The 25,802-nt window shown below is 43.5% G+C and overlaps 1 protein-coding gene across 5 annotated transcripts in view; it reads left to right on the top strand.

Annotated features, from left to right (window-relative positions):
* The window catches only part of LOC137369795 (receptor-type tyrosine-protein phosphatase mu-like), a 991,520-nt gene that overhangs the window by 914,268 nt on the left and 51,450 nt on the right, over window positions 1–25,802 (top strand). For all 5 annotated transcript variants that reach the window (XM_068031279.1, XM_068031278.1, XM_068031276.1 and 2 more), the window contains one exon: window positions 17,123–17,220. In XM_068031279.1, coding sequence (XP_067887380.1) covers window positions 17,123–17,220 — 98 coding nt within the window. The remainder of the gene's footprint in view (window positions 1–17,122; window positions 17,221–25,802) is intronic.

Here is a 25,802-nt window from a genome sequence, read left to right as displayed (position 1 = left end):
AGTCACATGCACAGAACCACAGATTAGCATTGCACTTGATAGATGAAGATTGCCACAAGTTATCCACAAAACAAGCACAGTCTTTAACGTCACCATAGAGCTTTTTTTATGACTTGGATTAACACCAGGAAAAGCTATTTTGATGTCTCTCAGGCATTTGTCTTTCTGCACCATAGATGAGTGCTGCTTCTACAGATTACTTTCTCACCGGCAAGCCCATGGGGAGACCCATGAAATCTATCTTACTATTCAGACATAGTTAATGATGATATTTTATTGAGACAATAGATGCATCGCATTAACCCAGATCCTGAGACATGTCTACCTGCCTCAGCAAGCAGATGTTTTATTGGCTCAATCAAAGCGCTTCTGAAACATCTGTTAAGTAAATATTGCTCCTTAAAACACTATGGAACAAGTGGATGCAGGTTCACGGCTGCATAGTCACGGGAGGCCAATGAAAGGTGACATTATGGTGATCTGTCAAGTACTAAGCTAATAGAAAAGTTTAATTTGCTGCTTTCAATTAAATTACAATCGTATGACCAGATGCCACAGGCACAACCTGGTGAAAAGGCAAGTTCACAACGGGTGTTGACACTTTTTCTTGCAAAGATTGATCAGTGATCTTGTGGGGAGGGTAAAGGAGTCAAAATCTTTCAAAACGCAGTTGGATGCTGTGTGTTTATGAGATGATGATCAGAAGGGCCGACCTCATCTTGATAAGGTTATGAAAGAGAGATTGCTTTTGAATTTGATTTGCTGTTATGCAAGAAAATGCTCTAGACAATTTGCACAGAGCAACATCCCACAAACATCAGTGAGATGAAGGACTGTAATGTTGCCTACCTGTTACTTGTGCCATTTATTTACCTCAAACAATCACACATTGTTTTGCTCCTCTCCCAGCGTTGGTTTATCCTGCAGGCCAAAAGGAATGGAATGAGTGAGTGCCTACTGAGAATGAATGTGGGCATGTGTGGAAATTCTTCATTCAATGCATTTGTTGAGAGTGAGAAGTAAATTGCAAGAATGATGGAGAGGTATTCAATGGAAAGAAAGTGGCTAGAGTGTAAAGTGAGGGAGGAGTAATAAGCAGAATTTCAGCCTCCTTTAAATTAAGTAAAACTTAACGCCAGTCCGTGTTTTGTTTCAAAACCCTCATAATTCTATAGGTGCAGTGGTGGGAATAGGCAACTAAAGCCACTTTGTGTATTCTCACATGGGACATCTTCCCTGTTTCAAAAAATATGGCTGCAACTCACCTTAAAGAAAAACAGACCTTCAACTGGACATGCCAAGGATAACACCTTTGAGGGAAATTGGGAGATTTAAACCTGCATTTTAACAGCTTATTTGTCATATATGACTTCTTTGCAGACAAGCACTAAATAAGCACATCTGTAATTGTGACTTTCAGAAACCATCAACACATTTTAAAACATTTTTACCTCGAGTTTATGCATAACCAACAATCAGGGAGAAAACTTGATTCTAACAGTTTTCATTTCCATCCTCTGAACATGCTGCCAACCTCCAATCCCACTGATAAACAGTGATTATTCTTATAACAAATTGACAAGTTGACACATGGGTTGAAATCATGACTGTTAACACAAAAAGCTGACGGTATTTAGCATTTCATGCTGTTAGTCTGGGCTGGATTGAAACTCAGGTCCCTGAGGTAAAAGCTACAGTTGCCCCCAGTGCAATCAAGTACCTTCAGGTATGTCTCATTAATCAGCCTTTGTATTGCTCCAGCTCTCTGGTTGGCAACCTTACTTTGATGTTACCATGAGCTGGCAAAACAAAAGCACTCTTAATTAGATATTTTTGAGTACTTTACTGCATCTATTACTGTGTCGCTAATCAAGCCAACATAAATGTTTGTATGAAAGTTCTCTGTCCCTCTAATTTATGGAGGTATTAATGCATTCTTTACATATATTAAGTAATATGATTTACATTCAATTTTCTCTATAGGTAGTAGTGGGAAATTGCAGCTTGCTAGCTACAATTCTGTGGTATTGACATTGAAAGCTAGAAAACAAGTGCAGTAGATCGAATTGAACTCCAAAGCTATTCCTGTCATACCCCAATTGCACTGGAAGTAGTTATATGATATGACCCTGTTGCAGTGACTCATTTTACGCTCCAAGGTAGATTCACCAGCATTTAAACAATTAAGTAGTTCATGGCTGTATTAGTCTGGCCTCAAGACAGTATTGTCAAGAAATCAGCTTTCCCACTGAATAAGCAGGAGGAAGAAATTTGAATTGTGCATGTTAAAGTGGTTAGCACCGCAGCCTCACAGCTCCAGGGACCCAGGTTCAATTCTGGGTATTGCCTGTGCGGAGTTTGCAAGTTCTCCCTGTGACCGTGTGGGTTTTCGTCGGGTGCTCCGGTTTCCTCCCACAGCCAAAGACTTGCAGGTGATAGGTAAATTGGCCGTTGTAAATTGCCCCTAGTGTAGGTAGGTGGTAGGGAATATGGGATTACTGTAGGGTTAGTATAAATGGGTGGTTGTTGGTCGGCACAGACTCGGTGGGTCGAAGGGCCTGTTTCAGTGCTATGTCTCTAAATAAAAATAAATAAAGTGCTTCACATACTTAATTATGTTGAAGTACAGTGACCCATGCTCTGCAGACAAACATTGCAACCATTCTGCAAGAGGGAGGTCAATTCTGACCTCGATCACGTGCTGTTAATGGCCTCTGAATGAAGTCGGTAGCCTTACCACCCTGTTAACCTCGGTGAAGGGGCTGGCAACATTTTCCAAAGAACCTGATTGAAATAAATGGTGAATAATTGAAATAACCTAATGATGTAGTTAGGACCCTGACTGCAATTTTCAGGGCCATATGTCTGGAGCTTGTGACGGGAATGCACGGCCCAAATTTACTAGTATTGCATCCTAAAAGGGCCCCAAAAGACTGACTTTTTGTGAAGCTGGAAGGAGCAGCGATGTTCATCCTGGCTCCACAGAAGGTACTGCAGACCTCTGCTGGCCCAGCTTCCCCCCACTCCCTGGAGTTGCAAAGCCCCCACCCTTGCTGGCCTGGCCCCCCCGCCTTGAAATTGCATACCCACAGCCAGCATCTTCCTGTGAACCTCTGCCATCCTGGCCTTGCCCCTCCTTGGTATCGTGAGTCTCTGCTGCCGCCCACCTACCTGTGAGCCTCCGCCAACACCCCAGCTGTCCCACATTCCTGAGGTGAAAGAGTGAAGAGCTGCATCAGGACCTGTTTGATGTCCACAGCCTGCCTGACAAATTTGGGGTCCTCTAAATCACGGTGGTCTCTTCACTGCCAGAAGGAGCAGCCCCTCAAATGTAAAAATCAACATAAATGTCCCATGGACACGAATGGGATGTATGACCAGGGAATCTGTTTTTAGTGTTATTGGTTGTTGGAGGAATGTTGACTGGGATTCCAGGAGAATTCCCATCTCTTCTTCAAATAGTGAAATTCACATTGTTCTGCAAAACCAGAACAAGCTGACAGGACCTCTGTTTAAGGCAGTGTCTCTGACAATGCAGCACTCCCTCAGTACTGCACTGCAATGCCAACTGAGAGTGGCTGTTGAAACTCATGAAAACAAAACCTTCTGATCCAGATACAAAAATCTCCAAGTCAAGTTGACTCACAAAGCACCAAGTGACGCCTATGTCAGTTCTAAGTCCCCAGAGACTGAAGTTAACATCATCATGTGATGGGGTATTCCCTGCCTCCGGAAGCATCATTGTAATATAAAGTGGGTATAAATGTCTTTTCATTTTTAAGTATAGATAAGTATATATTCTTCTCTCTTTAATCTCTATTATTATGCTGTTGGTTGAAAATCAGAACTGTAGAATTACGTATAGAATTTACAGCACAGAAACAGGCCATTCAGCCCAACAGGTCTATGCCAGTAATTTAATCATTAATAATAAAGTTGATTGCAGCAGTGACTGGTTAGTCTGTTGGCTCTGCCTTGCCCTGGTATTTACAGTAGGTTATTGAAAGCCTCTCAAAACCAACAATCTGTACACCACTGATCTGGTTCCCAGATGTAGTTCATTGTGGAGCTGATTGAGTTACAATCTGTTTTGGTTCAAAACCATGCTCATAAAAGCTAAGTGAAAGTCTGTGGGAGGACTTTTCATAATAAGCGCTCTCCTATTTTTAATAGAAGAAAATAATATAAAAACAAAAATTTCTTTTGACGCCAGAAAACCATACTAATAAAAAGCAGGGAGTAATCAGAGCAAGAAGAACTCCCACTAGACTTTCCTTTCCCTTTAAGTAACTCTAGTTAGGCACCAGATATGTTCCAGAAATTACTATGATGTAAACTTTCCATTTGTAGGATTATCATTGCTAATGCCGCTCATAAATACTTCTTTTTTAAATGTAACTTAAAGTTTTGGCCTACAAAGTTCCGAATACTTCCTACTTGTGCAAAATACAGATTTTAACAAAACACAGGGCAAATGTATTGCATGGTCCCCGATATTTTCGGGGAGGGTACATTTTTTTTAAATTCATTTATGGGATGTGGGCGTCACTGGCTATGCCAGCGGTTATTGCCCATCCCTAATTGCCCTTGAGAAGGTGGTGATGAGCTGCCTTCTTGAACCGTTGCAGTCCATGGGGAAGGCTGGAGATTATAACTAGTATTCCCTGGTAACTAGTATTCTGATCGAAGTTTTCAAGATATTAAGGAAAACAGATAGGGTAGATTGGGAGAAACTAGTTGGGGAGTTTAGGACCAGGGGTATAGGCTGAAAAACTAGAGCTAAAACTTTCAGGAATGAAAGTAGGGAACACTTCTTCTCACAAAAGGGCGGTAGAAGTTTAGAAATCTCTTCCGCAAATGGAAATTGATGCTCGATCGCGTCAATTTTAAAACTGACTAGTTAAAACTAGTTCGCCAAAGGAACAGACATAGAAACATAGAAAGTAGGAGCAGGAGTAGGCCATTCGGCCCTTCGAGCCTGCTCCGCCATTCATTATGATCATGGCTGATCATCCAACTCAGTAGCCTGTTCCCCCTTTGATCCCTTTAGACCCAAGAGCTATATCTAACTCCTTCTTGAAAACATACAATGTTTTGGCCTCAACTGCTTTCTGTGGTAGCTCACCACCATCTTCTTGAGGGCAGTTAGGATGCAATATATGCTGGCCTAGCCAGCGATGCCCATGTGCCACAAACAAATTTTTAAAAAATTGGAGCCCAATGTCAAATTTACTGTTGTTACGCAGGTTTCCCAGGGGTCAGGAAAGGGAGGTGGGATATGCAGGCTTCACAAGCTCAGTACCTCTTTCATAATTCCTTCAGCAGGAGCAGGAGTGCTTTCCACTGACTAATCAATGAAGCCTCTCCACCTAACCGCGATCGCAGGCCTCTCTGACTTGCTGCTCACTGGGGTCTCTCCCCAAGAGGAGGCTGCAGCCTCCTTCTGTTGCTGTTCCTTCAGGCCTGCCGGTCAGGCTGTCCATATGGCCGGCAACCACATGGGATGTGTAGCAAAGGAATTTTAATGAGACCCTTCCATTAAGGTCAGCAGCATCTCGATAGGAACATAGGAACTGGAGTAAGCCATTTAGCCATTCAAGCCTGTTCCACTATTCAATGAGATCATGGCTGATCTGTGGTCTAACTCCATACCTTTGGCCCATATTCCTTAATTAACTGGGTGGGAGGGTGTGTTGTGAGGAGGATACAGAGAGGCTTCAGGGTGATTTGGACAAGTTGAGTGAGTGGACTAATGCATGGCAGATGCAGTATAATGTGGATAATTTTCTTTTTTATTCATTCATGGGATGTGGGCCAGGCCAGCATTTATTGCCCATCCCTAATTGCCCTTGAGAAGGTGGTGGTGAGCTGCCTTCTTGGACCGCTGCAGTCCATTTGGGGTAGGTATACCCACAGTGCTGTTAGGAAGGGAGTTCCAGGATTTTGACCCAGCGACAGTGAAGGAACTGTGATATAGTTCCAAGTCAGGATGGTGTGTGACTTGGAGTGGAACTTGCAGGTGGTGGTGTTCCCATGTATTTGCTGCCCTTGTTCTTCTAGTTGGCAGAGGTCGCGGGTTTGGAAGGTGCTGTCTAAGGAGCCTTGGTGCATTGCTGCAGTGCATCTTGTAGATGGTACACATCACTGCCACTGTGCGTCGGTGATGGAGGGAGTGAATGTTTGTAGATGGGGTGCCTTGTAGATGGTGGACAGGCTTTGGGGAGTCAGGAGCTGAGTTACTCGCCTCAGGATTCCTAGCCTCTGACCTGCTCTTGTAGCCACGGTATTTATATGGCCACTCCAGTTCAGTTTCTGGTCAATGATAGCCCCTAGGATGTTGATAGTGGGGGATTCAGTGATGGTAATGACGTTGAATGTCAAGGGAAGATGGTTAGATTCTCTCGTGTTGGAGATGGTTATTGCTTGGCACTTGTGTGGCGCTAATGTTACTTGCCACTTATCAGCCCAAGCCTGGATATTGTCCAGGTCTTGCTGCATTTCTACAGGGGCTGTTTCAGTATCTGAGGAGCCGCAAATTGTGCTGAACATTGTGCAATCATCAGCGAACATCCCCACCTCTGACCTTATGTTGGAGGGAAGGTCATCAATGAAGCAGCTGAAGATGGTTAGGCATAGGACACTACCCTGAGGAACTCCTGCAGTGATGTCCTGGGACTGAGATGATTGACCTCCAACAACCACAACCTTCATCCTTTACATTTGGTATGACTCCATCCAGCGGAGAGTTTTCCCCCAATTCCCATTGACTCCAGTTTTGCTAGAGTTCCTTGATGCCATACTCGGTCAAATGCAGCCTTGATGTCAAGGGCATTCAATCACACCTCACCTCTTGAGTTCAGCTCTTTTGTTCATGTTTGGACAAAGGCTGTAATGAGATCAGGAGCTGAATGGCCCTGGCAGAACCCAAATTGAGCATCACTGAGCAGGTCATTGCTAAGCAAATGCCACTTGATTGCACCGTCAATGACACCTTGCATCACTTTACTGATGATTGAGAGTAAACTGATGGGGTGGTAATTGGCCGGGTTGGACTTGTCCTGCTTTTTGTGTACAAGACATACCTGGGCAATTTTCCACATTGCCAGGTAGATGCCAGTGTTGTAACTGTATGGCTTGGGACGCAGCAAGTTCTGGAGCACAGGTTTTCTTGTTTGTCAAGATTCTGTCTACCTCTGCCTTAAGAAAGTGCAATGACCCTGCCTCCACCGCTGTCCTGGGAAGAAGTTCCACAGATTCATGACCCTCTGAGAAAAAAATTCTCCTCATCCCTACCTTAAATGGGAGACTCCTTATTATTAAACTGTGCCCCTTGATTTAGTCTCTCCCACGAGGGGAAATATCCTTTCAACATCCATCCTGCCAAGTCCCCTCAGGATCTTATATGTTTCTATAAGATCACCCCTCATCCTTCTAAACTCCAATGAATACAGACTTAACCTGTCCAACCTTTCCTCATAAGATAACCTTCTCATCCAGGAATCAGTTAAGTAAACCTTCTCTGAACTGCTACCAATGCAATTATATCCTTTCTTAAGTAAGGGGACCAAAACTATACACAATACTCTAAATGTAGTCTCACCTCTGCCCTATACAACTGTAGCAAAACATCTCTACTTTTATTCCATTCCCCTTGCAATAAATGACAACATTGCATTTGCCTTCTAATCACTTGCTGTACCTGCATCCTAACTTTTTTTGTTTTGTGCACTGGGACACCCAGATCCCTCTGCATCTCAGAGTTCTGCAAACTATCTCCATTTTCATATCCTTGGAAGTGACCTAGTGAACCACTTAGTTGTATCAAACTTGGGCAACTAGGGATTGGCAATAAATGCCGAACTTGCCAGCAATGCCTGAAGAATGAATAGAAGTAAATATAGGTTCTGAGTCTTGTTCTTCTGAGAACTGAAAGTGCTGTAAGTGCCACTGCAATAAGATCATCTTCTGAAGCCGATAAAATCTTTTTATCTTTAATTTCATTTTGCACAGCAAACAATGGGATTCATCTGGCAGTATTCCCAGTTCCCAAACCCCTTCTGTTTCCATTCATCTCAGATGAACACACCATAATGTTCTATTGCTGCAGCCAATTGAAGGTTCGTTACCAGAATGGAAAACATTTTGGTACATTCACTTTCGGGAACACCCTGTTCTGCTTTAGCACAGTTATGTCAAACCTCTAGGGTTGTGCTTTGGCCTACATAGAGTGATACAGCAACGAAACAGGCCCTTTGGCCCACTGAGTCTGTGCTGACCATCAACCACCCATTTATACTAATCCTACATTAATCCCATTTTCCCTCTCACACCCCACTTCCCTCAATTTTCCTACCACCTACCTACACTAGGGGCCAATGGCCAATTTACCTATCAACCCACAAGTGGCATGTGGAAGGAAACTGGAGCACCCAGAGAAAACCCACGTGGGTATAGGGAGAACTTGCAAACTCCAAACAGGCAGTACCCAGAACCAAACCTGGGTCATTGGAGCTGTGAAGCTGCGGTGCTAACCACTGCGCCACTGTGCTGCCCACGGTAGAGTAGTTCTCACATTCTTGTTCAAACTGTAATGTAAAATTATTTTGCAACATCACACACTCACTAACGGCACCTCATCCTGTTATCAATAACATTGAACTCTGCTATGTATTGAAATATGGTAATATTTCTAATGAGTCACTTTTCCTATAAATAGCAATCCTGGTGAGATGGTGGCGAAGTGGTAATATCAGTGAACTATTAATCCAGCAGCCCTGGTTAATGCCACAGGGACATGAGTTCAAATCCCATTGTGGCAGCTGGTGGAATTCAAATTAAATTAATCAATAAAAAAAAATCTGGAATTGAAAGATAGTCTCAGTAAAAATGTAGTAAAAACCCATCTGATTCACTCATGCCCTTTAGGGAAGGAAATCTGCTGTCCTTACCTGGTCTGGCCCACATGTGACTCCAGACCATAGCAATGTAGTTGACTCTTAACTGCCCTCTGAAATGGCCTAGCTAGCCACTCAGTTTAAGGGCAATTAGGGATGGGCAACAAATGCTGGCCTTGCCAGTGATGCCCACATCCCATAAAAGCTTAGTCTAAGAGTTGGGTTAGATGGCATTTTTTTTTAGATATTCATTCATGGGATGTGTCACTGGCAAAGCCAACATCATTACCCATCTTTAATTGCCCTTGAGAAAGTGGTGGTGAGCTGCCTTCTTGAACTGCTGCAGTCCATGTGGTGTAGGTACACCAACAGCGCTGTTAAGGAGGGATTTCCAAATTTTTGATGGAGTGACAGTGAAGGAGCAGCAATATAGTTCCAAGTCAGGGTGGTGTGTGACTTGCAGGGGTACTTGAAAGTGGTGGTATTCTCATGCATCTGCTGCCCTTGTAATCTAGGTGGTAGAGGCCACCAATAAGACCTTATTTGTTTTGCTACCGCTTCAAAACAATGTGTGGTGGGATGAGACCTGCTGTTAACACTTGAATTGCCTTTTCCTACTCTTTTTTGACTACAATAAAACCAAGTGGCCCTGAAGAACCCAGTGGTGCTACTTGCTTGGTTGTCAGATGCAGCATGTTCTGCATGAGAACCTCCCATTATATTACTTGTTTTTCAAAATGCTCAAGCACATTATTGGGAGTGGCTGAGGAAACCTCTGGCCTTTGGAGTTTTCTCCCCCTGCCACACCACTACTGAGGTAGTGGGACCATATTTAGGACAGGTGGAAGTTTAGGCCCAAAATGGACACCTAAGGAAATTAACAACAGAGGCCAAAATCTAACAGATTTTCACAGTCTAACTGTGAAAGCTAGTGACAGAAAGCCAATAATATTCTTCACCAAACTGGAATTCTAATTCTTTACAGTCATCTCTAATCTAGGCCCTGAGCAAAGCATTGGCATGGCCAGGAGTTGAAGGGAGCAACACTTTTACAATTCTGGCCAAGATTTGGTCTACTTAGGTGGACTTTAAATCAAAGTAATTCTGTTTATCTTGCTGCCATTATTCTATACTCTGTCCCCTTCTACTTGAGGGGCAAGTTGCACAGTATGTCAAGAGATAAATATCAGCAGCTGCTTGAAAGTGTATTTGCCAGAAATATGGAAACCACGCGATGGCCATTATGAGCAACAACTCATAACGTGGTGACTCAGAGAAAACCAGCCTTGAGGTACAGAATGTGCCACAGTAGCAGAGCTGCCTTGACAACATCAGAACAACAACTTGCATTTACATAGTGCCTTTAATGTGGTAAAACATCCCAAGGCACTTCACAGGAGCTCATCAGACAAAATATTGACCAGCAGAGTTAGCGACTGTCACTTCCAGAAGTGATGCAATATCAATGCAGCATTAGCTTGTATTGAACAAAGTCTTGGGGCAGCTCAGAAGCCACTCACTTATCCTTAATTGATGCTTCACTGCAGTACTAAGGGAAGGCTGCATTGTAAGAGATGCTGTCTTTTTGGATGAGATGTTAAACCAAGGTCCTGTCTGCCCTCTCAAGTAGGTGTGAAAGATCCCACAGTGCTATTGGAAGAGCAGGGGAGTCACCCAGTATCCTGGCCAATATTTATTCCTTCAACCAGCATCACTAAAACAGATTATCTGGTATTACCTCATGGCTGTTTGTGGAAGCTTGCTGTGCGGCATTTCGCTGCCACTTTTCCTGCACTACAGCAAGTACTACACTTCAGAAGTATTCCGTTGGCTGTAAAGCTCTTTGAGACTTCCTAAGACTGTGAAACTTGTAATATAAATGCAAGTCTGTCTTGTTTTCTTATTGGACAGGAGCACATATGGCAGTCATTAGTGTAATTTACTGTAGGTTGTTATTATGTATCCCCAGGAAATGCATGAAATCAGGCATGCATGACATTTAACAAGTACTGCGCTGCAGCATAATTTATTTCCTGAAAGTAATTTAAACATAATAGTTCTTAATTAGGGTAAAAGTACCAGCACGTCATAATACAAATGTGGTCACGTTGCATATGTAAGTCAACTATTGCAGTAACAAATCTAGAGATGAAAAGTAAATGCAAGTGTTGCAGAGAGTATTTTTTTTAAACTTTGATGCGCTTGCAGTGCTTGAAGTAATTAATGACAAAAAAGGGGAACGTTCACCTGCTGAGCTCTGAGTACAAGAGGTGTCCTCAACATCAGAAATTATACTTCATGAAATTCAGAGCTTCTGTCATTCCCTCAGTCTAATTATAGGGTTTATTTCTCTTTGATATGCTCATTCAGGCTGAGCTCCAGTCTAGCGACATTTCTGGTACTTGTTAATCCCTCTTTACATAGTGTGAAAAAATGGAGCATTTATGCATTTCCTCACCTATCCTATTTTAACAATGGGTTGTGCAGATTTTACAAATGCAAAATGGACACAAATTATCGGCCCTTTTTTTCTGTATCTAACATTCACGGATTATGAAAGAAAGAACTTGCAATTATAAAGAACCTTTCACTTCAGGGTGACCCAAAAGCTTGATAACCAATGAGTGCCCTCTTTGAAGTCTAGCCCCTGTTGTAATGTGAGAAATGTGGCAATCAATGTGGGCACAGCAAGCTCCCACAAGCAGCCGTGACCAATTAAACTGATTCTCGTGGGGACGGTTGAGGGATAACTGTTGAGCTGGACAACAGAGAAAACTCATCTGTGGAGAGAGAAACAGAGTTAACATTTCCGGTCTGTGACCTTTCATCGGAACTGTTGAAAAGTCACAGACTTGAAAAATTAACTCTGCTTCTCTCGCTCCAAAATTGCTGCCAGACCTGCAGAGTATTTCCAGCACTTTCTGTTTTTAGAGTCATAGAGTTATACAGCACAGAAACAGGCCCTTTGGCCCATCGTGTCTGTGCCGGCCATCAAGCACCTAACTATTCTAATTCCATTTTCCAGCACTTGGCCCGTAGCCTTGTGTGCTATGGCGTTTCAAATACTCATCTAAATACTTCTTAAATGTTCTGAGGGTTCCTGCCTCTACCACCTCTTCAGGCAGTGCATTCCAGATTCCAACCACCCTCTGGGTGATAAAAGTTTTCCTCAAATCCCCTCTAAACCTCCTGCCCCTGACTTTAAATCTATGCCCCCTGGTTATTGACCCCTCCGCTAAGGGAAAATGTTTCTTCCTATCTAACCTATCAATGCCCCTCATAATCTTGTATACCTCAATCAGGTCCCCCCTCAGCCTTCTCTGCTCTAAGGAAAACAACCCCAGCCTTTTCAGTCTCTCTTCATAGCTGAAATGCTCCAGCCCAGGCAACATCCTGGTGAATCTGCTCTGCACCCTCTCCAGTGCAATCACAACCTTCCTATAGTGTGGTGCCCAGAACTGTACACAGTACTCCAGCTGTGGCCTAACTAGCGTTTTATACAGCTCCATCATTTTTATTTCAGATTTCCAGCATCCGCAGTATTTTGCTTTTATTTTAGGGAAAACTCATCTGTTCTTCTCGAATAGGTGGATCTTTACATCCCCCTGAGAGGGCAGATGGAATATTGGTTTTAAAACTCATCTAAAAGACTGCACTTCCAATAGTGCAGCATTACCTCACTATTACAGTGAAGTGTCTGTCCGTAAAATTTAGGTCATTGTGTCCGAGGGTAGGGCTTGAACCTAGAACCTTCTGACTCAGACAGGTGTGTTACCGCTGAGCTACTTTTTTTTTGTTCATTCGTGGGATGTGGGCATCGCTGGCCAGGCCAGCATTTATTGCCCATCCCTACTTGCCCTTGAGAAGGCGGTGGTGAGCTGCCTTCTTGAACCGCTGCAGTCCATGTGAGGTAGGTACACCCACAGTGCTGTTAGAGAGGGAGTTCCAGGATTTTAACCCAGCGACAGTGAAGGAACGGCGATATAGTTCCAAGTCAGGATGGTGTGTGACTTGGAGGGGAACTTGCAGGTGGTGGTGTTCCCATGCATTTGCTGCCCTTGTCCTTCTAATTGGTAGAGGTCGCAGGTTTGGAAGGTGCTGTCTAAGGGGCCTTGGTACATTGTTGCAGTGCATCTGGTAGATTGTACACACTGCTGCCACTGTGTGTCGGTGGTGGAGGGAGTGAATGTTTGTAGATGAGGTGCCAATGACTGCTGACAATTATGTTCATCAAGCCTTAATTATTATGATTTTCATTGAATTTTTAGCAACAACATCAAATATCAAGCCATGATTCCTCCAATGAAGCCTCTGCCGAGCTGGCATCCATGCTGGTACCCACTTGTCAAATTCAGCTCCCACCGTAAATGGGAACATTTCAGGTTGACAATGACTTTGCATGTTGTGGAAATGCTTCAAGAACAGAAGAATACACGAAATAGGAGCAGGAGTAGACCATATGACCCATCGAGCCTGCTCTACCATTTAAAACCATCATGGCTGATCTTAGGATTCAACTGCATTTTCCCGCCCGCTCACCATACCCCTTTATTCCCTAAGAGATGAAAAATCTGTCTATCCCAGTCTTAAATGTATTCAAAGACGAAGCATCCACAACCCTCTGGGGTGGAGAATTCCAAAGATTCACAACCCTTTGAGTGAAGTAATTTCTCCTTATCTCAGTCTGAAGTGATCAGCCCCTTATCCTGAGACAGTGCCCCCGTGTTTTAGGTTCCCTAAACAGTGGAAATAATCTGTGTCTACCCTGTCCGGCCACTTTAGAATCTTCCATGTTTCAATGAGATCACCTCTCATTCTTCTAAACTCCAATGGATACAAGCCTAGCCTGTCTAATCTTTCCTTCTAAGACAACTCGCCCATTCCATGTATTAGTCTAGTAAACCTTCTCTGAACTGTTTCCAACGCATTTACATCCTTCCTTAAATAAGGAGACCAATACTCTACACAGTACTCCGGACGTGGTCTCACCAATGCCCTGTATAAATGAAGCATAGCCTCCCTACTCTTGTATTCAATTCCTCTCTCAATAAACAATAACATTCTAATAATTCCTTGCTGAACCTGCATACCAACCTTTTGTGATTTATGCACTAGGACACACAGATCCCTCTGCATCTCAGAGCTCTGCAATCTCTCACAATTTAGATATGTTTTTTTTAATTCTTCCTGTCAAAGTGGACAATTTCACCTTTGCCCACATTGTACTCCATTTGCCAGATCTTTGTCCACTCACTTAACCTATCTATATCCCTTTGTAGCCTCCTTATGTCCTCTTCACAACTTACTTTCCTACCTGTCTTTGTGTCATCAGCAAATTTAGCAACCATACCTTTGGTCCCTTCATGCAAGACATTTATATAAATTGTAAAATGTTGAGGCCACAGCACAGATCTCTGTGGCACACCACTCTTTACATCTTGCCAGCCAGAAAATGACTTATTTCTGCCTCCGCTCTGTTTCCTGTTAGCTAGGCAATCTTCTATCCATGCCAATATGTTACCCCCTACACCATGAGCATTTATTTTCCACATTAACCTTTGATGTGGCACCTTATCAAATGCCTTCTGGAAATCTAAGTACAGAACATCCACCAGTTCCCCTTTATCTACAGCACATGTTTCTTCTTCGAAGAACTCCAATAAATTGGTTAAACATGACTTCCCTTTCACAAAACATTGTTGCCTGATTACCTTGAATTTTTCGAAGTGCCCTGCTATAATGTCTTTAATAATAGCTTCTACCATTTTCCCAAAGACAGATGTTAAGCTAACTGGACTGTAGTTTCCAGCTTTCTGTCTCCCTCCCTTTTTGAATAAAGGAGTTACATTCACTATTTTCCAATCTAATGGAATCTTCCCCAAATCTAGGGACTTTTGAAAAATTGAAACTAACGCATCAACCATCTCACTAGCCACTTCTTTTAAGACCCTATGATGAAGTCCATCAGGACCCGGGGGCTTGTCAGCCCGCAGCTCCAACAATTTGCTCAGTACCACTTCCCTGGTGACTGTAATTTTCTCCCTTCTTTCCATTTCCTGATTTACAGCTATTTCTGGGATGTTACTTGTATCCTGTATAGTGAAGACCGATGCAAAATACCTGTTCAATTCATCTGCCATCTCCTTATTTTCCCTTATAATTTCCCAGACTCACTTTCTGTAGGACCAACGCTCACTTTATTAACTCTTCTTTTTAAAAAAATCTCTTGAAACTCTTACTATCTGTTTTTATATTTCTAGCTAGCTTTCTCTCATACTCTAATTTTTCCCTCTTTATTAATTTTTTAGTCATTCTTTGCTGTTTTTTTTATATTCTGTCCAATCTTCTGACCTACCACCCATCTTTGTGCAATTATATGCTTTTTCTTTAAGTTTGATACTATCTTTAACTGTTTTAGTTAACCACGGATCGTGGGTCGTCCCCTTGGAATTTTTCTTTCTTTTTGGAATGTATCTATTCTGTATATTCTGAAATATCCCCTTAAATACAACTCTCTTGACCTATCCTTAACCTAATTTGCCAATTTACTTTAGAAGACTAGGAACAGCTGCCAGGGAATGGAACAAAGGAATGGAGATTGCTTTAATATCTAACTGAAGTTTATATAACACAGGAAATGAATAGTAATGAAAGAATGCTGAGAAATCATGACAAAGAACCCAAATCATAGAACTTGTTTAAGATAATACTGTGAAAGTAATTTCACAGACAGCCTGAGTGGAACTGATTAACATGTTTTTTTTTACTACTCATGAAGAGCAACTTTAAAGGGAAAATGCTTTCAAAACCACTCATTTCCATCAATTCTGGGAAGTAAAACATTAATATTTCAATATGTAGTTTTCTTCAATTGAAAGCAAGGCAATGAAAAGTAAATTTACTTCACTGTAATCAGTTTGGGATCAAACAGCGACAGTGTAAAGACAGACTGTTAATGAGAGCTGTGGAGAGGCACAAAAGGGAGAGGCACATATTGCAGGAAGAGAAGGAAACGGCCCTTTCAGAAGTTTTATTTTATGAAATTCAGCAAAGTTTAAATGTTTCCATGGATTTTGCCATGTTATAAATTATCTGGCAATTCCAGGGGCATTTTGATAGCATTAAAGGTCCTTTGGGCCAAGGGTGTTTCTTTATTGAAGGGAATTTAAATTGAGGGGCATGATGGAACCAGTGAGAAGCTGGAGTTTTCTCAGTCATTCATTGGTCCCAGAGTCCCTACCATTGAATGACTCCACTGTTAGTGCAATGATACAATCGATCTTCACTCCTCAGGTTGTGTTTGGGAGCCATTCAGAAGGCTGAATGAAAGTGAAGAAGATGTGGGCGAGGTGGTGTCTCTATTAGGAAGGGAGTCACAGCAATGTCTGGCATTTTCAGCAGTGTGAAGGAGATTGACAAAGGTTTATCCAGTTAGTAATAATAGTTTCCAATACATGGGGACACAAGTTAAACATTTAAGATGAAGCAGGTTCTCAGCTTAAACTTTCATTTGATGCAAAAAGTGGTAGAACTGTGCAGCAAGTTTTCATGGATAGCTATTGAAGCAGACAGGATGGGGCTGATCTAACGATAGCCCCCATAATATTTGGCCCTGTTGCTTGCTCCATTGGTGATATCCTGTGTAAAATATCACAGCCACTCATTTTACATCTACATCAGAAAGTAAAATTACCTCAAAGTTGAAGTATGAATGGTGACTGCTTGGGTGAAGTGCCAGGAGACCAGGCCCACCCTTCGAACAGTAGCCCACCAAAGGAATTGTCACATTCAGGAGAGGAGGGTAGAAGAGGAACTTCTTTTTCTTGGTTTGAATATTTTATGTATCAGTGCTATTTCATGTTTCTATAGAGCAGTTCTTATCCTTTAAGGAAAAAGCAATCAAGCATATTCCTTAACTCCTCTGATATTTACTACAACATAAAGGAAATCCTTAATCGCTGTGGAGCTGTAAAATAATATGTCTTTAACTGCAACTCTGTTTTCATTGAAGTCCAAGATTTTAAAAATAAATTGCTTAAAACAACTCTTTACCTCTGGCATTTTTCGTAATGAATTCCTTTGGAGATTGGAACCTGATCAGGGAGCTCACTGTCTTAGTTGCTATTTTGATCACTCTGAGTATGGATTGGAAGTTTAGAACAAGTTCCTGTTTCAATGTTCTTATTTTGTCATATAGTTAAGTCTGGAACACTTTTTTCTGTGTCTAGGACCAATGCAGGAGACAGTCTACGATTTTTGGAGGATGATCTGGCAAGAAAATTCTGCCACCATCGTCATGGTGACAAACCTGGTGGAAGTTGGAAGGGTGAGTGTATCACACAGTAGAAATGAATCTTTTCAAGAGGCCGTTTCACCTTCAGCTTTACATGGACGTAACGGCAGAGTTTTTTGTTGCTGTTTGTATTTCAGTCTTGTTCCCATCTCTCCCTTGTTGCGATATGGTTCCAGTGATGTTAGTAACTGTTCCATATCAATAAGCGAGCATTCTTCTTGTCTGAGCCTAGCCCATGACTGTTTGACAACAGAGTGCATCACACTCGCGTCTGACGCATTTATCTCTCAATATCTGCATGTGCAGGAGTCATTGGCTAGGAATCAGGAGCAGAGCGCTGGGCTGGTTGCTCTCATCCTTCCTAACCTGGTACCCTGGACCATCTAAGAAGGAAGTTTACATCTTTTTCCTGAATCAGTCCCTTGCCCAGAGGTTCAATTGCCAAGTAGTGCTGGTGTCAGGGGAGGGGCTTGGACAATGCCTATCACGGGTAGACAGCTGTCAGTATTTATACCCTGGGCCTGGTATAAAGGAAGAAGGACTTGTATTTATATAGCACTTTCATGACCACAGGACTTACCAAAGTGCTTTACAACTAATGAAGTGCTTTTGAAGTGTAGTCACTGTTGCAGGAGACACTGCAGCAAATTTTCACACAGCAAGGTCCCACAAACAGTAATGTGATAATGACCAGACAATCTGTTTGTGTGATGTTAATTGAGAGATAATTATTGGCTAGGATACCAGGATAAATAGCTTCCCTGCTCTTCTTTGAGATAGTGCCAAGGGATCTTTTTCATCTACCTGACAGCACCGACAGGACCTCAGTTTAGTGCCGCATCTGAAAGACAGTACAGCACTGGAGTGTCAGCCTTGACTTTTGTGCTCAAGTTCTAGAGTGGGACTTGAACACACAAATTCTGACCCAGAGGTCAGCGTGCTGTCAACTGAGACACGGCTAACATGGTAGACATCACAGGCACCTCCATCTGAAGTTCCCATGCAAATAAGGTGCTCTCCCACTGGTCCCACAAACTCTGGCAGGGGTCAGTGTTGGAGGGCACAGGCAGGTATGTTCCCAGCACAACCAGCGGAATCTCCGCCTATGGAATTTCGTGGCCAACGAGATAAATCTAGGAATTGGTGACAAGGTGACCAAGCTTCGGTTCTAAAGACCTAAAGGCTCTCGATGGAAGGCAAGACTGAGTGAGATAAGTGGATGGATTTTCATGGAAGTTCTTCCACTTGTTCACCATAACTTCGGAAGAGCGATGAATAAAAGATAATGACGTTTTTGCCATTTTTCTGAGGTTTTTATGGCTTTTGAGGCTCCAATGGAAAATCACCCCGAAGGATTTCTGAACTTTAAAGATCCCGAGAAAGAGTTAGTTAACATAGGAAATAGTGTGATAAATCTTAATTTCAACAAATTGTAAGGAAATATGCACAGACATACATCTATTTAGTTATTTGGTTACCTTATTGTTTAGTATGTGTTTGCAAAATATATATTGGTTAAAAAAATCTTTTTAACACTCAACATGATATTGTTCATTAATCAAATCGCAACAACACAGTGAAAACAAAATGGCAACAACTATGCAGCCAGGGCAGTCCGAAAACTAGCAACATCTTTCCTATTAAGAGAATCTCACCTTCTTTTGACACCTAGATTATATCTGTGAGTTACCTTCCCTCTCCTCTGCCCCATCTTTATTCCCAAAGCAATTTTTAAATTTTATAAATGAAGCAATGCTCTGGCACGAGATTCCCTAAGGTGGGCGAGCACCTGCTACCAATGATTCTAGACATTCAGGAGCCATAGGCTGGGATTTGGCTCATCTATCACTACCTGTCATTTTCAAAATGTTCCTCATGGATATGGACGCTGTTCCCTGTTTATATGCTACCAGCGAACGTTTGTGGTCTGAGAAATATCCCAGCACCGGCTGCCCTGCTTACTCCTCCTATTCAAGTCACACGAAAGCTGTATTTTGACTGTTTTCATCTAATGAACCCACACAAATTGCCATAAACCATTTATCTAACAGCATATCACACAGCCGTGTACATCTTTCCACTTGTGCTGGGACTAAAACCTCTGATGTGCTGTTAACAACGATCCATCTGCTGCCTCTGCCAACACTCCTATTACTGTAAACTGCAAAACCTCGAGTGGCAATTTTATTTAATGATTTTTCAATATGTTTAGCAGTAAAATATATTTAGTTTAATGGACAGCTCATCAGTAGATGGCTGTTTGTTCAGACAGTGAAAATGGCATATTTCAGGTACTCAGGAGAAGCTATCGTAGTAGTACCTACCAGATCATCACTTTGTGCTTCAGGCCCATTGTAACTTGAGGTACCGGGTCCCTAATAAAGACTTATTAGAATTTTATTGCTTGTATAATTACTCAGCTGTCTTTCCACACTGAGTGTACTTATAGATGATGACACTGACGTAAATAAATCTCCAGCTCCCATAGTTTTACTCTTTGGATTGAAGGTACACTTCGTGCAACAGTGATTTTTCTTCAGCAGATGCTGAAAATCTGAAATAAAAACAGAAAGTGCTGGAAATACTCAACGGATCTGGCAGCATCTGTGGAGAGAGAAGCAGAGTTAATGTTTCAGGTCTGTGACCTTTCATCAGAACGGGCAAAGGTTAGAAAAGAATTAGGTTTTAAGCAAGTGAAGTGGGGGAGGTTTGGTAGGGAAGAGAACAAAAGGAAAGGTGTGTGATAGGGCAGAGGGCAGAAGAGATTAAATAACAAAGCTGTCCTGGGACAAAGGCGTGTTAATGCTTATGGTGAAAGACAAAGCATTAGTTCAGTGATGTTTCAGTGAGTTAGGATGAGCCATGAATAGATAACCCCAAACTCCTTTTTCTTGATTACAAACTGCCTTTAAATCCCTCTCACCTGTCCACGTCTGCCCTCACCTCTAAAAACCCATGTGAGCAGCTCCTATATTTCTAAATCACCAGGTAAACATCACTCTCAGCAGCCTGCTAGCTGTACTTCACCTTGCCGGCTGAACCAAACCACCCCCAGCATTACCCCACCTGTAGCGTTGAACTACCATCTCTCTCTCTCTCTCTCTCTCGTGTCCTTGAGGGCTCACCTTTTACTCCCTCGACCCCATTCCCCAAAACAAAACCCACCTTAGACCCTGTCTCATTGTATTACCAACTGCCCCTTCTTGTCCATGTTCCTTGTATTTATTGTTTCAGTTTCGTATTTTCTTCTACTGCAAATTGAATCAGGTTTCCATCCCTCCCACACTGTCATAATGGCCCTAACCAAAGTGATGTATGACATTCTCTGTGACTGCGAGGGACCACGGTGCACAGTCCTTTCTAATCTTCTTTGACCTCTCTATGATCCAGGTGATCATATCATCCTCCTCCAGCACCTCTCATGTCTTTTCCACTTCAGTTGGATAACCCTTACTTGGTTCCACTTTTACCGATGCAATCGTAGTCAGAGGATCTTTTGTGTTGGCTTCTCTTCCCACAAGCTTTGGATTTCCCAAAGGATCTATTCTTGGGTCCTCCTCTTCTTCATTGGCATGCTCTCCATTGGCAATAACATCATAGACACGAGGGCAAATTTTAACCTAACCCACCTGGTAGGAAACTGTTGGGATAGGATTTGCTGCTTTACTTCAATGGAAAGTAAAATTAGGCAGTGTGTAAAATGAACAATTATTCAAACCTGTTAGTCTCTCGCAGAGTGGGTTAATTTAAAATTAGCCACATGGAGTCACATCCACATGTACACCAATGACTCCCAGCTCTCTCTCTCTCTCCACCACCTCTCTGAAACACTCCTCTATGCTGTCAGACTGCTTGTCCAACATTCAGTCTTGAATTAGCTATATTTTCCTCCAGCTAAACATGGCAAAAACTGAAGCAATCATCTTCGACCCCTGCCACAAGCTCTATACTCTCACCACTGACACCCTCCCCCTCCCTAATTACCATGTCATCCTCCTCCTGACGTCCTCAGCATTACAGATGCCAGACTTCAGCCAATTTGTTCACTCCGCGTGATATCAAGAAACAACTGAAGGCACTGGATATGGCAAAGGCGACGGCCCCTGACAATATTCCGGCAATAGTACTGAAGACCTGTGCTCCAGAACTTGCCGCACCCCTAGCCAAGCTGTTCCAGTACAGCTACAACGCTGGCATTGTAGCAATTTGGAAAATTGTCCAGGTATGTCCTGTACACAAAAAGCAGGACTAGTCCAACCCAGCCAATTACCCCCCCATCAGCCTACTCTCAGTCATCAGGAAAGTGATGGAAGGTGTCGTCGACACTGCTACCAAGCAGCACTTACTTCGAAATAATCTGCTCACTGATGCTCGGTTTGGGTTCCGCCAGGGCCACTCAGCTCCTGACCTCATTACAGCCTTGGTTCAAACAAGGACAAAAGAGCTGAACTTAAGAGATGAGGTGAGAGTGACTGCCCTTGACATCAAAGCAGCATTTGACCAAGTATGGCATCAAGGTGCCCTAGCAAAACTGAAGTCAATGGGAATCGGGGGGAAAACTCTCCACTGGTTGGAGTCGTACCAAGCGCAAAGGAAGATGGATGTGGTTGTTGGAGGTCAATCATCTCAGCTCTAGGACATCACAGCAGGAGTTCCTCAGGGTAGTGTCCCAGGGCCAACCATCCTCAGCTGTTTCATAAATGACCTTCCTTCAATCATAAGGTCAGAAGTAGGGATGTTCGCTGATGATTGCATAATATTCAGCACCATTCGCGACTCCCCAGATACTGAAGCAGTCCGTGTAGAAATGCAGCAAGACTTGGACAATATCCAGGCTTGGGCTGATAAGTGGCAAGTAACCTTCATGCCACACAAGTGCCAGGCAATGACCATCTCCAACAAGAGAGAATCTAACCATCTCCCCTTGACATTCAATGGCATTACTATCACTGAATCCCCCACTATCAACATCCTAGGGGTTACCATTGACCAGAAATTGAACTGCAGTAGCCATATAAATACCACGGCTACAAGAGCAGGTCAGAGACAAGGAATCCTGTGGCGAGTAACCCCCCTCATGTCACCCCAAAGCCTCTCCACCATCTACAAAGCAGAAGTCAGGAGTGTGACGCCTGGATGGGTGCAGCTCCAACAACACTCGAAGCTTGACACCATCCAGGACAAAGCAGCCCACTTGATTGACACCCCAACTACAAACATTCACTCCCTCCAGAATGGCAGCAGTGTGTACCATCTACACGATGCACTGCAGCAACGCACCATGGCTCCTTAGACAGCACCTTCCAAACCTGCAACCTCTATCACCTAGAAGGACAAAGACAACAAATGTTTGGGAACACCACCATCTGGAAGTTCCCCTCCAAACCACACACCATCCTGACTTGGAACTATATTGTCGTTACTTCACTGTTTCTGGGTCAAATCCTGGAACTCCCTTCCTAACAGCACTGTGGGTGTCCCTACCCATATGGACCGCAGTGGTTCAAGAAGGCAGCTCACCACCACCTTCTCAAGGGAATTTAGGAATGGGCAATAAATGCTGTCCTAACCAGTGCCTCTTCAGACCCCTTTCCAATCCTGAGTGGCGTGAAACAGGGCTATGTTCTCGCACCTACAGTGTTTGGAATCTTCTTCTCCCTGCTGCTCTCACATGCGTTCAAGTCTTCAGAAGAAGAAATTTTCCTCCACACAAGATCAGGTGGCAGGTTGTTCAACCTTGCCTGTCTAAAAGCGAAGACCAAAGTACAGAAAGTCCTCATCAGGGAACTCCTCTTTGCTGACGATGCTGCATTAACATCTCATACTGAAGAGTGTCTGCAGAGACTCATCGACAGGTTTGCGGCTGCCTGCAATGAATTTGGCCTAACCATCAGCCTCAAGAAAACGAACATCATGGGACGGGACGTCAGAAATGCCCCATCCATCAATATCAACGACCACACTCTGGAAGTGGTTCAAGAGTTCACCTACCTAGGCTCAACTATCACAGTAACCTGTCTCTCGATGCAGAATTAAACAAGCGCATGGGAAAGGCTTCCTCTGCTATGTCCAGACTGGCCAAGAGAGTGTGGGAAAATGGCGCACTGACACAGAACACAAAAGTCCAAGTGTATGAAGCCTGTGTCCTCAGTACCTTGCTCTATGGCAGCGAGGCCTGGACAACGTACGTCAGCCAAGAGCGACGTCTCAATTCATTCCATCATCGCTGCCTCCGGAGAATCCTTGGCATCGGGTGGCAGGACCGTATCTCCAACACAGAAGTCCTCCAGGCGGCCAACATCCCCAGCTTATACACCCTACTGAGCCAGCGGCGCCTGAGATGGCTTGGCCATGTGAACTGCATGGAAGATGGCAGGATCCCCAAGGATACATTGTACAGAGAGCTCGTCACTGGTATCAGACCCACCGGCCGTCCATGTCTCCACTTTAAAGACGTCTGCAAACGTGACATGAAGTCCTGTGACATTGATCACAAGTCGTGGGAGTCAGTTGCCAGCGATTGCCAGAGCTGGCGGGCAGCCATAAAGGCGGGGCTAAAGCGTGGCGAGTCAAAGAGACTGAGCAGTTGGCAAGAAAAAAGACAGAAGCACAAGGAGAGAGCCAACTGTGTAACAGCCCCAACAACCAATTTTATCTGCTGCACCTGTGGAAGAGCCTGTCACTCTAAAATCGGCCTTTATAGCCAATCCAGGCGCTGCTTCACAAACCACTGACCACCTCCAGGCGCTTACCCATTGTGTCTCGAGACAAGGAGGCCAAAGAGAACCAGCGACGCCCACATCCCACGAATGAATCAAAAGAAAATAAATAAATAAAACTGCTTGCAGCCTTGGCACTCTAACCCTGAACTGAGTCTCTAACCTCAGAACCTACTTACTCTCTGCCCCCAATAATATCACTGGTACCTTAGCCCATCTTCTGGTGAAACATTCATGAATGCTATTGTTACATCCAGAATTGATCCTCCATGTTCCATAAACATCAACCCATCCAAAACTCTGCTGTTCACATTCTATACTCCACCAAGTCCTGTTCTCTCATCACTCTTGTCCTCATTGATCTACAGTAGCTCTTGGTTCCCCAATGCCTCCTGATTCATAGTTTAATACCTGTTTTTAAATCCATCCAGCATCTTTCTCTTCCTTATTGCTGTAAACTTCCTTAAGTTCTGCAACCCTCTTCCAAACTCCATTCCTTAGACTATGTCACCACCCAGGTCCCATGCCCTGAAATCTAGGGGCAGAATCTTCTCAAGTTATAAGATGTAGATGACTTATGTGTGGATGACGGTAAGGCAGTTGATGTAGTCCACATGGATTTCAGTAAGGTTTTTGATAAGGTCCCGCATGGGAGATTGGTTAAGAAGGTAAGAACCCATGTGATCCAGGGCAATTTAGCAATTTAGATCCAAAATTGGCTTAGTGGCAGGAGGCAGAGGGTGATGGTCGAGGGTTGTTTTTGCGATTGGAAGCCTGTGACCAGTGGTGTACCGCAGGGATCGATGCTGGGACCCTTGCTGTTTGTAGTGTACATTCATGATTTAGAACAAAGAACAAAGAACAGTACAGCACAGGAACAGGCCATTCGGCCCTCCAAGCCTGCGCCAATCTTGATGCCTGCCTAAACTAACACCTTCTGCATTTCCGGGGCCCATATCCTTCTATTCCCTTCCTATTCATATATTTGTCAAGATGTCTCTTAAACATCGCTATCGTATCTGCTTCCACCACCTCCCCTGGCAGCAAGTTTATTTTATATTATTTATTTTTTATTTAGAGATACAGCACTGAAACAGGCCCTTCGGCCCACCGAGTCTGTGCCGACCATCAACCACCCATTTATACTAATCCTACACTAATTCCATATTCCTACCACTTCCCCAGCTGTCCCTATATTTCCCTACCACCTACCTACACTAGGGGCAATTTATAATGGCCAATTTACCTATCAACCTGCAAGTCTTTGGTATGTGGGAGGAAACCGGAGCACCTGGAGGAAACCCACGCAGACACAGGGAGAACTTGCAAACTCCACACAGGCAGTACCCAGAATTGAACTCGGGTCGCTGGAGCTGTGAGGCTGCGGTGCTAACCACTGTGCCACTGTGCCGCCTTCTGTGTAAAAAACTTGCCTCGCACATCCCCTCTATACTTTGCCCCTCACACCTTAAACCTATGTCCCCTAGTAACTGACTCTTACACCCTGGAAAAAAGCTTCTGACTATCCACTCTGTCCATGCCGCTCATAACTTTGTAAAACTCTATCATGTCGCCCCTCCACCTCCGTCATTCCAGTGAAAACAATCCGAGTTTTTCCAACCTCTCCTCATAGCTAATGCCCTCCAGACCAGGCAACATCCAGGTAAACCTCCTCTGTACCCTCTCCAAAGCCTCCACGTCCTTCTGGTAGTGTGACGACCAGAATTGCACGCAATATTCTAAGTGTGGCCTAACTAATGTTCTGTACATTTAGACGAGGATATAGGAGGTATGATCAGTATGTTCGCAGATGACACGAAAATTGGTGGTGTCGTCAATAGTGAGGAGGAAAGCCTTAGATTACAGGATGATATAGATGGGCTGGTAAGATGGGCA

Source organism: Heterodontus francisci, chromosome 5 (genome assembly GCF_036365525.1).
Source record: "Heterodontus francisci isolate sHetFra1 chromosome 5, sHetFra1.hap1, whole genome shotgun sequence".
NCBI lineage: Eukaryota > Metazoa > Chordata > Chondrichthyes > Heterodontiformes > Heterodontidae > Heterodontus > Heterodontus francisci.
Note: the sequence above shows the minus strand (reverse complement) of the source record. Positions and strands in the feature narration are given on the sequence as shown.